This window comes from Cynoglossus semilaevis, chromosome 19 (assembly GCF_000523025.1).
Source record: "Cynoglossus semilaevis isolate Cse_v1.0 chromosome 19, Cse_v1.0, whole genome shotgun sequence".
NCBI lineage: Eukaryota > Metazoa > Chordata > Actinopteri > Pleuronectiformes > Cynoglossidae > Cynoglossus > Cynoglossus semilaevis.
Window position 1 is genome coordinate 56910 of NC_024325.1, and position 14774 is coordinate 71683.

Sequence of the window (14774 nt, forward strand, 5' to 3'; positions counted from 1 at the left end):
TGAAGACTGAATACAACATAACCGTAGTTATACCTTTAATAAGCCTTTATTTCGTTACTCGTACAATAGAAATGAAATGACTTTTGCATTGTTTAGACTAAGACAACATTTTGTTCGTTTAGTCCGTCTTTGTGGAAAAAACAAAAAAAAGCTTTAAAAACCCAACAACAACCCTTAGTCACACAGCTACATTATGTATATAACGAAAATAAACAGACAATTTTAGGGAATAAAAGAGCTGGATTAAAAACAACTAAGCAACATTACCACATTACTTTATTAAACATTGCAAGGTGTTTACAAGATTTTTTTTTTCTTTTCATTTTTGACAAAACGAATTGAATGTAATCAAGTCATACGTATTTGTGCGTTTTGTTTACACCCCATTACTATCGTAAACCAAAATGAACGTACCCTTAGAGATCCCAAGTCTAAAAAGAATTGTTTTAAAAGCTAACAACCTAATAAATATAGAAACATGGAATGCACGAATCACACCTGGCAAGAATTACTGTAAATGTGAAGCAACAAGCGTTTTACGAATGTTCTTGCTGGTGAAGGTTGTTTACTTTGTCTCGAAGTCTACATTTGAAACCACTTTAGTAAGTGAATGGACCATGTTGGGGGCAACGGGGGTGGACTAAAGGAGGTAAAAACTACAGTGAAATCAGTAAAGTTTGACCATACACTCCCTGGACTTGCCCACTCCGACCCATTTAACTGAAATGAGAAAAGGGAAAAGAAAATAAGAGTGTAACAGGACCAGCACGAACAGATGATACGACAGTAACCGAACTGTTCCTTTCTGTACAAACCTGGAACCTGAAGGAAATCCTCAATGAAGCGGACGTAGTTTTTGGCCTGTGATGGCAACTCCTCAAAGCTCCGAGCTGCTTCGGTGCTGCAGCACCAACCAGGCAGTGTTTCATACTCCACCGTCACCTGTGTCAAAATGTCCATGTTTGCTACAAGGATCAGAGATGGAGAACAGGTCAAAACAACAGTGAGACTAATGTCCTGAAATGATGTTTACATGTTGCAGAGTGAATGAACTTTTAGCCTATCCCGCCACCAGAGGTCGCCAAATCAGTAGTCCACATAGTTATTTGGTTGTTTTTTTTTTAAACAAATGTCTATAATGACGTAAAAATAAAAATAAGAATTAAGTACAGCACACCAAATACTTCATTAATAATGTGTGCACATGCTACGGAAGTGACGTCGAAACCAGGAAGTTGGTTTCTTTGCATTTGAGTTGAAGCAGTGAACCACAGGCAAATATACACTTGCTTTAATCCTTAGATGCCGGTCAACAGCTCCCTCTTTTGGTTTGTTTGTGTCATTTTTTATGATTATTAACACAGAAATAAAAAGAAAACAACTGCTATAAAAACACTTAAAAAAAAGGAGCAGAAGAATAACAACAGGCTCTGAAAATGCTGGCCAAGTCCATAAGAAGAGGCCAGCCAACATCCGGTCAAAGATCGCCACACGTTTGAAATGTGTAGATGTTAACAGATTGTACATAGATCAAGACTAAAACATGTTTTCCAGGAATGCTTGCGGGCAAAAAAAAGTCTATATGAAGCTGGTTTCTCAGCACAGAGGGTTCATGCAGCATCGTGAGTGCTGCATCATATTCCTCACTCAGTGCATTGATTTAACTGACAGGACAGACATAAACACAAGGTCTGCTGCAAAACAGACTTTTACCAAACCTGGTAATGCATTTCCTCACAGTATGTGCTGACACATGTAACATAAGACATTAGAGAGAGCTCTGACCATGTTTCAAATTACTACCGTGATTGCTCTCTTTACCTCACCCTCTAAGGTGGATTTTGTTTGTTTATTTGCTATATGATATATTTAATTGAAATTGCTGCTCCGATAAAAAAAAAAATGGATAAAGACTTAAACGATAGATTTTAAAACCACACCTTTAACATGGCACCCCTGATCAAAACTACTTTTGTTGAAGTAATTATTGCACACTTTCTGTAAATCCTATAAACTTCACTATCACTTCTTAAATATCACCGTGTTTGTTTGCTATATGATATATTTAATTGAAATTGCTGTTCCGAACAACCAATGATCCATAAAGGAAAATCTTGAAAATGATCAGGGGTGCCCAAACTTTTTCATACCACCGTAGAGATAAATAAATAGATAAGATAGATAAATATGCTGCAGGAACATGGGTTAAAAAAAACCAAATCCATCACATTCAAAACTCATTCATCTTGGACAAAATAACCACAAAAAAAATGTCTTGCTTTGCTATTTGTAGCAAGAAATGTCTCACCTGGGAAACTTGGCAAAGGTTTTCCATCAACTGTATAAGCAATGCCTACTTTGATCTCAGACAGAGTGTCCAAAATGTCCAGCTTTGTCAGAGCAATCCTGAAAAAAAAACAACACAACAACAGAAGTCACTTTGCTTTGCTGTGGTAGTCAGAGCATTGAATCTTGTACGAAAATACAATGTATTAAGGTTTCTCACGCTGAAAAGCCGTTGACCATGTGGGCGTATCTGACCAAAACCAGGTCCAACCATCCGCAGCGCCTTTTTCTGCCTGTTGTCACACCAACCTCCCTCCCTCTGGACTGTAAAAGAGCTCCGGTCTCCTGAATGTCAGTCAGAAGAACAGACTATTCAGCAAAAACAATTGCAGATCTGCTGATTGGAATATTTAATTATTATATAAAGTTTAGCAGAAAACACATCCTTTATTTTTTAGAACCGCACTCGAGGTTCACACTCGTTTCTGAGTATATTTTCTACTACTTTTCCCGGACATTTTCAGCCTCATACAATAACACTTGCACTAATGCAAACATTTACCTACTACGAGAGATTTGTCTCTAGGCACTGGGTCCAGAACGGATCTGACAGATTGATAAATCCAAAGTCCAAATCGTAAACTAAAGAGCGGCGGTGAGGTCATTAGGGTCAGTGGACCAGCTGGAAGCAGAGAAGTCTGATGCTCTGGTATTATCCAGTGAGGAAAATGTGAAAACAGAAATACATGCACATAACTATGTATGCATTTCAAAGTTCTTGTATGTTTTTCATGACTGGAGTGTAAAGTCAAGCCTTTCTATGGCTGGCTTTGGTGACATGGTTCTTTTAACTGAGCTGCTTTACAAAAGGTATCTGTGTAATAACTCAACCATCACTGACTTTTGACTTTCAGGTATCTGTCATTTTACTACTCACGTTATCCTGCTCTGTTGGAAAAGCACCAACCCCCACCCGGGTGGTGTACGCTTTGACAACGCCGTACACTCGGCCAACGTATGAGGGCGGCACGCCAAGGCCGGTGCACACTCCACCCACTGTGCAGTTGGAGGACGTCACGAAAGGATACGTGCCTGAAGAAACATAAAATGTCAGACTTTTAGCTCCATCCTCAACACATCCTCACACACACACACACATAACTGGATACTCACCAAAGTCAATATCCAGCAGAGCAGCATTGGCTCCTTCCACTAGAATCTTCTTACTGGGTCCGGTGAGAGCTTTGTGCATGAAGTACACACCATCAGTCACCAAGGGGCGCAGTCTCTCAGCGTAAACCTGGGATGACAAAAAAAAAAAAAGAAAAAAAAAAAAAAGAAAATCTTAGGCAAAGGCCAAAAGACCACAGCAGATGGTTAGGCCGTAATACAATAATACAATTCATCGACAAAAAAATAATTAATCAGATTAATCACAGGGCTGCTATAGAAGCTAATAAAAAATCCTGTTATGATATGAGTATCATATCAGCCTATCACAACTCCCCTTAAACGCTAAAGTCAGTTATGATAATGTTATTCCATATTGGATAATATTATTCATTACACTGTAGCCTGTGGGGATCCCTGCTGGCCAGCACTGGCACTGCAGCCTAAACTACATTTTCTGGTGGCTTCAAAATGAGACTCAAAAGAGAAACAATCATTTATACAGTCTATGAAATCAATGCAGAACCAATCAGAATATCATTTAACCAACATCCCTTTATCCTCTTCGTAACCACAGGTTGGATGTGGGCAGGAAACAAAAAATATATATATTGTAACTTGTTTTGTTTGATTTGTGTGCTTTTTGACACGCCCTCACCTTCAGCTGCTCCAGTTCACCTTCGATGTCAATTTTGAGGTTTGGATACATCGTCAGGAAATGTTCAGCCAACATACGGAACCTGTGAGGGAAGACAGTTTTCCAATGAAAGCTTGTTGTGGGAACATTCAGGTTTTCTGTCTTCTCTCTCTCCAGTAAAATGTTTGTGTTGCATTCAGGTTTTCTGTCTTCTCTCTCTCTCCAGTAAAATGTTTGTATTGAAAAAAATACTGACTTGTCCTCAAAGGTCTTGAAGTTGGAGATAAGGTCACAGATTCGCAGACCATTGCGAGCGGCTTTGGAGGAGTAAGCAGGACCGATGCCCTTCTTCGTGGTTCCCAAACTGAAGAGCAGAGAAGCATACAGACTGCAGGTAAGGTTTGGTTTGTTCAGGGTTTGAAAAGCCTGTATGTTATGAGGTGGAACACATTTGAACAAAAAGGAGATTTTTGAGTGTGCCCAGTGAAAACAGGTTATTGAAAATATTGTAGTCTTTCATTTTCACCAGATCTAATCTATTATTTTCCAATAGTACAAGACAAGGAAAGAGAATGTTTGTAACTGTGCGTTTTGAATAATCGGCATGTTTACTTTTTCCCTTCCTGCTGCTGCCGCTGCTGCTCCTGCATCCCATCTGCAGCTTGGTGGAAGTTAAAAACTAAAACGCAAGAAGAGAGGTTGGTGAAAAACAGCTTGTTATTTTTAAATAAGGAGTTGGAGTGAGAAAAAAAGATTAGTTACCAATGTGCGCACGGTCAGAGATTCTCAATCTCTCCTCCCAACCTTCTAATCCTGTCGAACAGACAATAACATGATCAATCAATAAAGTTCAATCAAATACACACAGATATAGCGTTTGACTTCTTTTCTTACAGAATCTAATGGCGATTTTTACTTCAATCACATTTACACATTAAACAACAGAGTGCTGACAGTTCACGACATCTCTCAGATCCTGTACCTTTGCCTTTCTGCAGATTCTTCTCAGCCTCCTCAAACAGACCAGGAAGGTGTATGACGACTCCATTTCCTGAAAGAGGAAACTCACTGTTCAACATACCAAAGTTAAAAAAAAGCGATTTCCTTTTTTTTTTTTTTACCCCAGACTGGGATGGAAAACTAACACAAAAGAGGAAATGCATGACTCACTGTTAGTTCAAATAGTGCATGTGCTTGTGGGCCCCTGGGCCCAATAAGTCATCTTAAGAGGTCCGTGAGAACTTACTTATCATTGTGCTGTGGTAAGCAAATGTGTTATCAAATGTCTTCTCAATAGTAATATGTTAACTGCGCCCTGCAAGGTTGTGTGAAGCCATTGGTTTTAACAATATAACATCATTAACAATAATAATAATATAATATAATATTTTATTAATAGCCACTGTTGCTGTACTATATAGATATACACACACCCACACACTACTTTCTGGGCCAAAAGTCACACTTTTTTGTTGTATTGTATACAATATATTAAATACTCCTGTACCACTGAAAATGTACATGTTCGTTATTTTCACTAACATCTTCTCACTGAGAAAATGTACATGTTCGTTATTTTCACTAACATTTTCTCACTGACCCTCTGTCTATCTATCTATCTATCTACCTATCTATCTATCTATCTATCTAATCTCTATTTGAATATGGGTCTCTTGAACTGATAAATTAGCCCTTTGTTGAATAAATAAATATAGCATTAGACAGTTCTTTATCAGTATACAATGAGGTAGATACAAAGATAAGACAGATAAACATGAGTAGCAGCACATTGACAATAAAAATAGGAAACTTGAACAGTGAATGTTAGTAGCTTAGTAGAAAGTAGATAGATAGTGTTAGTAGTAGATTAGTAGGTCATTATTGTCGCCGTGGATGATGTTAGGTTTCACAGCAGACAGTTGTAACTTAGTAGCAATAACACTAAAGATTAAAATGGAGTGGATGATGTTAGGTTTCACAGCAGACAATTGTAACTTTTTGCTTCATACCAATGAAGGAGACAGCCTTCTTGTTGAGCATTCCACTTGGCAGCAGGTGGAAATCATACTCCACAGAGTCCACCACCACAGTGTGACCTGCGTTGTTGCCTCCCTGCAAACAGAGTGAAAGAAAGGTCAGCTCACACGACTAAGGAAGACGGCAGAAGAACACGTCAGAAATGGGGCCTGGGACTTTTGTGCATCAGGACCAACGCATTTGCGACGTTGAAGCTGAGTTTGTAGAAAATGTCTCTCTTGGAGTTACCATGGTTCCATTCACTTATTATGTCTTCTTCACATGATGGTTTCCGGTATAAACAAAGCAGCATTTTTTTGTCTGTATAAGCCTCAGCAGATCCTTGAACGCACAACAACCTCTTTAATGCTCTCCTTTTGGATTTATGAAGTACGAGAACACCCTTTGTTCCAACGAGTCTACATTTTTGATCCCTCGGGGTGCAAAACTTACACAAAGAACAGTCTGTTTCATTTTGTTTTCCCCTCACAAAGGGAGTGTCTGTAAGCGTCTTCTTAGACATGTTTGAACTCTTACTGTGTAAATCCTGTTCATGTACAACACATGTACAAGCCTTGTAACTGTTATCATTTAGAATTCAAAGCTATTAATTATTGTTAAGTTACTCTAGTTGACTGCCATCTGCAGGTATGTAACATACTGTAGTGTTGTAGACTGTGGTTAGTGACAATTTCTATTAACAGATTATTTGTGGTTTGACAGTTAGGGGTTTGGATGCAGGCGGAGATTGAGGCTGAGGGAGCGACGTGTAGTTTGTCAAAATGTTGAGGGGAACCCTGTTTTGTGTATGAAAAAAACAAGGTGTAATCATTTGATTATTAAATTGATAAATCTAATATACATACGTATGTGTGTGTGTATAACAGGGGAACCCTGTTTTGTGTATGAAAAACAAGGTGTAATAATTTATTATTATTAAATAGATAAATCTAATATATTAATGATTATGTATTCTTTGCCATTTTAATGTTGGGACACTGTATTACTGGGTAATACACACCGAATCCATTGGAAACAATTACGTTAATATTTTTGTTTTAATCAAAACAAAAATATTAACGTAATTTTTCTGTTCTGAAATTCATTGCACAGAGACATAATTTCGTCATTTTAACTTCAACTTTAAATGAACATGAAATGAATGTGCAATGGCTGCATACGGCTTTGCTACAACACGATATTTATGATGAAACAGAAGTGTGACCGTTATAACACACAAGGTCATCACTATTTAAACACACGTATTCGTATCTCTGTGTTTTTAACAATCCAGTAATCGCTTACATTACCTGAGCAAGATTACATCCGGGGGGGCATAGGAAGTTGTTGACGTCACAACATCGTCAATAATATTTAAGGTAACAGGGACGTTTTTCGACAAAGTACCGCTACATTTACCTTCCTTTTGGGAAAAACTTTTATTTAAGACAGGTCAAGTGTGACCCTATTGTAGCTGCGCGATAACGTACCTGACACCTGCACACAATATCTGCATCCATGGCGAGCAAGTCCACAACTTTTCCTTTGCCCTCGTCACCCCATTGAGCTCCTAACACCACGGTCACTTTGTTCTGCGGCTCTTTTGGACAGCGCAACGCCGTCACCTGCTCCGCGCTCTCTCGCGACCGCTTCACCACTGGTTCCCCGTTCAGAGAGCCTCCCGACTCTTGGCCGTTCGTATACGCCATAGTACTGCCGGATGCCATGCTGCCTCTGTCCCTGCTGTCCTCTTTCTCTAAACCGGAATATCGTTTTACCGCGTTAGGCGTCACGGGAAGTGCGCAACAACGACGTAAGTGAGCGTCATTCTCGTACCGACGTTACACCAGAAGATGGCGGCATTTCTCATATAAACGAAAAAAGAGGACCTTTGTGTATTTTAAACGTTAAATAAAACTTCTAGCATGTCCCACTAAAAGATGATATCGCACTTGATAATTTCAGCCTGTCCTTATTGATTTTATAAATTCGTAATTCTGTGGCTGCGACGGAGCCCTTTTAAAATAAAAGCACTCATTACCAAAACAAAAAACTAAGGCATTATAAGCTGAAAACCGAATGATAATGCATAACAAATATAACAAAATTAGTATCAACAACGCTATTTCTTTTCTACTGAAGAAACATATATTGGGTTATTTACAACTGTTAACGCTAATGTTTTGTAAACGACAAAATAGATACATCTAAAGGTAAATTATATCATATATAGGTCAAACATTAACAATAAAGTGTATATATACACGTACCTATATGTGTATATATATCTTACATTACATATATACATTTATCAGCTTTTATCCAGGGACAGTTTGAGTCAATCAAAAAACAATCAACTTACAGTAGACATACAAAATACTAAAATACATAAATAATAATAAATAGTAGTAAATAATAATAAATAATAAAAGTACTGTTATAGTCATAGTAGGTCATACAGTAAGAAGAGGTTCATGTTAGATGTTTGTGGGTGTGTTAGGATAGGAGATGTTCTTTGAAGAGTAAAGTGTTGAAGTGCTTCTTGAAAGAAGAGAAGGAGGACCCTGATCTAGTGGCAGTTGGTAGTTTGTTCCACCACGTGGGAATCAGGGCGGAGAATGACCGAGGTCGCCTTGTGTGAGGAGTGGACAAGACAAGTTGACGCTCCTGTAATGAACGCAGCATCCGAGTGGGTGTGTAAGTTTATATATATATACACATGTATAGCTTTGTGTCATCAGCATAGCAGTGGTAGGAGTAGCCATGAGAACGGATGATCTCACCCAGTGATGTGGTGTATATGGGGAAGAGAATGGGACCCAGCAAGGAACCTTGGGGTACCCCTGTGGAGAGGCGATGGGATGAAGACAATTGTCCCTGCCATGACACTCTGAGCGGAACCAGGAAAGCGAACAACCCGAGATGCTCATGTTTGAGAGTAAAGACAGCCAAATGCTGCGGTTTACCGTGTCAAACGCAGCAGACAGGTCCAGAAGGATAAGTACTGAGGACTGACCCCGCAGCTTTAGCTATCTGTCAGAGATAGCAGAGCTGTTTCCGTGGAGTGGCCACTTTTGGAACCAGACTGGTTGGTGTCCAGAATATTGTTATTGTGAGAGAGAAACTTACTTGTTTAGACTTGTTTAAAGACCACCCGCTTGATTACCTTAGCTACGAAAGGAAGTGTTGAAACCGGCCAATTGTTCTCAATCTGGGTGGGATATATATATGTATATATACATATATACATATATATATATCAGTAATGTGTAATGTGCTTTTTTGTGTTAAACCAAAAAATATTTATTTGTCAATTTTACTTGTTTAAGAAAATTAAGTATATACTGGGGCATATACTGAGTAATTATTGCCCACATGATAATCTAGTTTGTTTTCATTGTTTTTCATTGTTGTTCCCTATCTTCTTCTCACCTTTCATCACACCAAAGTGTGCAACCTCACTATACTCACTTACTTCAATGTCTACTTATTAGAAGATTGGTCCTAGTTGAATGGGAGCAGATACAGTACTTTCAGCCGGAATGTGTATTTGTAAAACCACCTCTTATTTCATTCCACTGCTTTTTGTGTCGGTTCATCTTCCAGATAAAAAGTATGTTTTTTTTAGTCCATCACAGCCAAAAAGGTGTCATGGTTAATAAGATGAGCAAACTATCTTATTTCATTCCACTGCTTTTTGTGTTGGTGCAATCTTCCATATAAATGTTTTTTTTTTCAGTCCATCACAGCCAAAAAAGTGCCGTGGTTAATAAGATGAGCAAACTTTACAGGTGCATTAAAATCATCTTTAATAAATATATGAATGTTTTATTTTTTATTTTTTACCTTTGGTTAAGGTGAAATGTATTTCTTTCATCAGTTAGCATTTTCACGTTGAAGATTTTTTTTTTTTTACCACAATAAGACCATAGGAAGTAAAACATCACACAATTGAAAATAGTAAGAATTTTTTAGTCTCCTTTTTATTCCAAACCAATAAATAACACGTAATATATATTTTATAATGTCAATATATGTAAAAAAAAAAAAAAAAAAAAGCTGTAGCTGACTCACTGATTCCCCAGCTCTATGAAACTTATCTCATATACAGCGTGGTATGTGTGTCCGGAGGGGTAAACACAGCATTGGCCTACAGAACTGACAGGCAGATGTTACATTCACTGGCTGTCAATTCATAGGTCATTACCTTGTGCCCCAGGGATCTTTTCTCTACTTCATTATCGACGTTGCCAGTCGCTCAACGAATAATGTCGAACCCTAAGGAATAAGAAGGACAGTATTTTGGACACCTGCCACGCGCTGTGTTCAGCAGCTCTCAGGACGTAACAACACCTCCACTGGAAAAACCCAATTTCCACATGGAGTTGCTGTTACATCCGGCGAGTACCAGTGAGACCGACGGCGGCGTCTTCCCTTCCCTTGTTCACCCATTGCTGCCTCACACTCACCCATTTCAACACGGCCACTTGTTGCAAATGTAGACATAGATCATATGTGGAGTGAAGAGCGAGAGAGAGAGCGAGAGAGAGAGAGAGGAGGAGGAGGACTCAGGTAAAACCCAGGGGTGTGAACGCACGGGCTTTTGCTTTAGTACCTAAGCTGACAAGTGACTTTGACCGGCAACTTCCTCCACCCAGTTTTACAACCTGAAGAGTCGGCATCATTGCTCGCACTCTTTTTTTTTTTTTTTTTTTTTTTCCTTCAACAGCGGGGCCAAAGGGCCAAGGCCTGTGGAGATAACGCAGATTTTATGGCAGTTGTCAACAGGAGAGCACTTTTCAATATGAGAACACATGGGTGTGTCTGACCTGTGTACCTGCAGGCCTCACATTTCCTGCTCTTTCTGACACCTCATCAGTACAAAAAAAAAAAAAAAAAAAAAAAGACTAAAGAAAGTCGCTTTAAGCACCTCTACGTGGTTTTCTTACTTGTTGAGTTTTTGTCTTCCTCATCTCTGTAGACTTAAGCTTGAATTAAAGGTAAAAAAAAAAAGAGAGAAATGAAGTTTCTCCAGCTAGTTTTGTACTGGACTATTTCTGACCAATCAGGCAACCATCTACTCCTTTCTGTATCCTTTTAAGGTCAGGTAGAGTCACTTAGATTTAAAAAATCTACTTCAACTAGAGCTTTTTTTTTTTTCTTGTATCACATTACTATAAACCATTTCATAGACATTAAAAAGATTTTTTTTAAAAAAAGAGTATTCATTTATCCAAAGGTTTTTGTGGTACTGAAAAAAAAAGATGAACTTTATTCCGTTTAAATGACAGAGAAGGAAGAAACATATTAGAATTGTCCGCGTACATCATTGTAAAGCTGAACATTTCACACTCTCCGTCTGGACTGGACTCACCTTTAGATGCATGACTTGCTCCTTTTCATTTGGACGAGGCCAAAGGTTTGAGGAGCGACTGGTTGTTGTGACACAGGCGGCCGGGCCTGGGCATTGTTGGATGAGATACAACAGAGAATGCGACAGAGACAAGACAGAAGACAGACAGACAGACAGACAGAGGCACACAGTGGACGCCAGACAGCGACTTCAAGAAAAGAAAAAAGAAAAAGAGAGAGGACCCATTTGTCGGTTGTGTGTGTCAGCTCTGAGGGAGAAAGCACTGGCACTGAAACGCAGCAGCCCGTTTAAGAGACTGGGAGTTGGTGGCTGGTTAATTATTACTTTTGCAGTTAACGTTTGACCAGGCCCAGCGCCTGCCCCTCGGTCCAACATCCTGATTCCACAGAGGGTAGGGCTGGTGTCTTCTCTTTGTTCTCTGCACAAATATGTATTTAATGTGACACATAGGATGGAGAAATGGCTTTTACACAATATGTCCAACTCACTGCTATGCTTCAAAGCTAACGCCCAAAGAAAATCATATTCTTTTGCTTTTGAGTTTTTTTGAAGGGAGTTTTCTATCTACCTACCTAGCTACCTAGATAGTTACCCCTTTGTCTGTCTGTCTGTCTGTCTGTCAATCTATCTATCTATCTATCTGTCTATCTATCTATCTTTCTATCTATCTATCTGTCTGTCTATCTATCTATCTGTCTATCTATCTATCTTTCTATCTATCTATCTTTCTATCTATCTATCTTTCTATCTATCTATCTGTCTATCTATCTATCTTTCTATCTATCTATCTGTCTATCTATCTATCTACCTATCTATCTATCTAGCTAGCTAGCTAGCTAGCTATCCAGCTAGCTATCGATCTATCTATCTCTCTGTCCCAGAACTTGACGAAGCACCAACATTATTTTTTTAAGCATTATTATTAATAATACATTATTCAGGAAATGTGGGTCAAAGGAGGAATTTCCAAATGAGGAAAGAGAAAAGAAAAACAGAGGGCAGTGTCGCTGCACACCTTTAGCAGCCGATTAGAAATGACCAGTAGTCCTGAAAGAATTCAAGTGACAAGAATTTGGTTGTTAAATGTTTTAACAGAACATTTGAAAATACCATGACAAATGTGTCAATAGTTTACAGTGACAGTGCTGCTAATTTAGTGTATTTTAATTTTTTTTTTTTTTTATGTAGTTTCAAAAGGTTGTCACCCCTGGTGTTCTTTGTTTGTTTTTCTTAAACCCTGAGATTTTCTTCTTCTCGGATGAATATGTGGGTTAGAATGATCCGACTTTTCACTTCATGAATCATTGACACAGAAATGGTATTTCATACATATTGTGATCACTTTCTGTTTCGTTCCAGATGCCCTTCTCCAAGGTTGCGAGGGCTCGGTGGATTAGAACACTGAACCTACAGCAGGGCTGCTGCATTGCTAGCCTGGGTACCCTCACACATATTCCTCACAGTTACTGCTGTTACTTCCAGTAAGATTCAGTACATTTTGCTCACAGTCTGAACATATTCACACCACTATGAAGCTCAAAGCTGACCACAGTGCTGTCTGACGACCTGTCATAGAAGGAACAGTTCAGGTTAAACCAGGCACGGGCAGCTTTTTAATCCGGCCCGCCAAACTTTTCCAAATGATATAATTTACTTTATATCATCATTATACTTCTGCCTTTTCCCCTGCAATGCCCACGTTTCCCCAATAGATGTCGTTAAAAAAATTATAAAAGCATTTTAAGCTGGGTTAAACTGTACTTTAACTGTAGTGTGTGGTCATCAGAGAATAGGGTTAGTTTTTAAATAATATGTCCCTGTTTGGTTTCAGTCATATCTATTTTTTTATGACAGAAAACTGACGTCAGTAAAGCTTTCACATCAAGGTCCCTCGATGAATGTTACTGGAAGTACTGTATGTGGAGACTGAACTGCTGAGGTCACTGCTTCCTTATTTGAGTGAGTCAGTGTATCCAGTCCAACTTCATTTGTTGATTACCTTAAAGCTCCGCCTTAAAGTGGACCAAAGTGATGTACAGATACTAGATTGACAACTGCCATGGTATGGCTGTTAAGAAGAAAGTACATCATCACATAGCACCGTGATATAAAATTGATTATTTCTTACTCTCAATTATTTGTAATTCTCCAAAACACATTTGTCTAAATGGATTCACAGTTTTAGGATCTATCGTAATTCCCGGGTTATAAGCCGCTACTTTTTGCACACGCTTTGAACCCTGCGGCTTTAACAATGAAGCGGCTAACGAAGTTCGTACCGCTAGCGATCAATGGCTTTTCTGGTAGGCTACTGTGTGTTATACCAGTAGCGTATGTCTGTTTCTGTTTACCTCTGCTGCAGATAAGCACAAAGTGATGGGAGTTAGCCCCGGAGCTAATGTTAGCTTCGGCCCTGGAGCAGATCACTAAGTCTCCCCTGCGCATTCCAACCACGGTCGGGGCGCCAAAGCAGGAAAGAGCTAACGTGTAATTAGCCGTATTACAGGCACTGTTTTGGAAACCAAATTAAATCATGCACTAAGGGGCACTGTTTTGGAAACCAAATTAAATCACGGACTGAGAAAAAAAAAAAACGGAAAGAAGACACCAGCACATCCAGACTCAGTGTTGCAAAAAGGTCAAAGGTGAAGTAACAAACATAGTTTTAAGTATTGTAGACACAAAAGGGTGTGGGTTTAATATCCATCATCAGCAGTAAATCACGATCATCACGACCATCTTTGCCGGTGATGTCTGTAACATACATATAAAAAATGATTTGAAACAGTTTGATTCACAACAAAGAATTATAGAGTAAACAAATATATATATATCGGATTATACTTTTCTCCCCACGGTGACATTTTAGACTGAGAACTTCTGTTTTCATTCTCACCACTTCTGCAAAGTTGTAAAAAAAAGTATAAAATGTAGTAAAATACCACCGCTGGCCTATCTTATCTCCGACGTTTAAGGGTTTGTTGTGCCCCAGTGCAGAGTCCAGTGTCTTTAAGGGAGTGAATACGGTATTAATCTACTTCACTGATAACGGCGCGCCGCGCTCCACTGAAACCCTGAGGGTGCCTGAGGTCATAATCATTTCAGACGCACTTTAGATCCGATAACAGCAAACAGTACTGCTGAGCATGAAATTATGCTGCATTACGACCGAGTCACATGCGGTTCAACAGTCTCTGTCTCAGGTTGATCTTTGATTTCAGGAATGACTCACCTTATCTTGGCTTTTCTTCAGAGAACACGTTTATTTCACAGGTTTAACAGTTTCAGTTT

General features: G+C 39.0%; 1 protein-coding gene across 1 annotated transcript; it reads right to left on the reverse strand.

The window, feature by feature from the left end:
• Positions 1-30: 30 nt before the first annotated feature.
• adssl (adenylosuccinate synthase, like) lies at positions 31-7895 on the reverse strand. The gene is made up of 13 exons (XM_008332167.3): positions 7600-7895; positions 6103-6205; positions 5076-5144; positions 4856-4906; positions 4706-4772; positions 4350-4457; positions 4115-4196; positions 3460-3586; positions 3224-3378; positions 2507-2631; positions 2309-2406; positions 816-965; positions 31-720 (listed from the first exon to the last, which is right to left on the reverse strand). Exons 1-13 carry the CDS (start codon positions 7834-7836, stop codon positions 668-670), a joined length of 1425 nt encoding a protein of 474 aa, XP_008330389.1. The 5' UTR covers positions 7837-7895; the 3' UTR covers positions 31-667.
• Between the last annotated feature and the right edge of the window lie 6879 nt (positions 7896-14774).

Bases quoted from the DNA above. Each gene is read 5' to 3' on its own strand.
- adssl (XM_008332167.3), bottom strand. From the start codon at position 7,836: ATGGCATCCGGCAGTACTATGGCGTATACGAACGGCCAAGAGTCGGGA. The intron at 3,587-4,114 runs GTGAGGGCGTGT...TTGTCATCCCAG, and splicing joins GTGAACTGGAGCAGCTGAAG to GTTTACGCTGAGAGACTGCG. The intron at 966-2,308 runs GTGAGACATTTC...TGATCCTTGTAG, and splicing joins ACCTTTGCCAAGTTTCCCAG to CAAACATGGACATTTTGACA.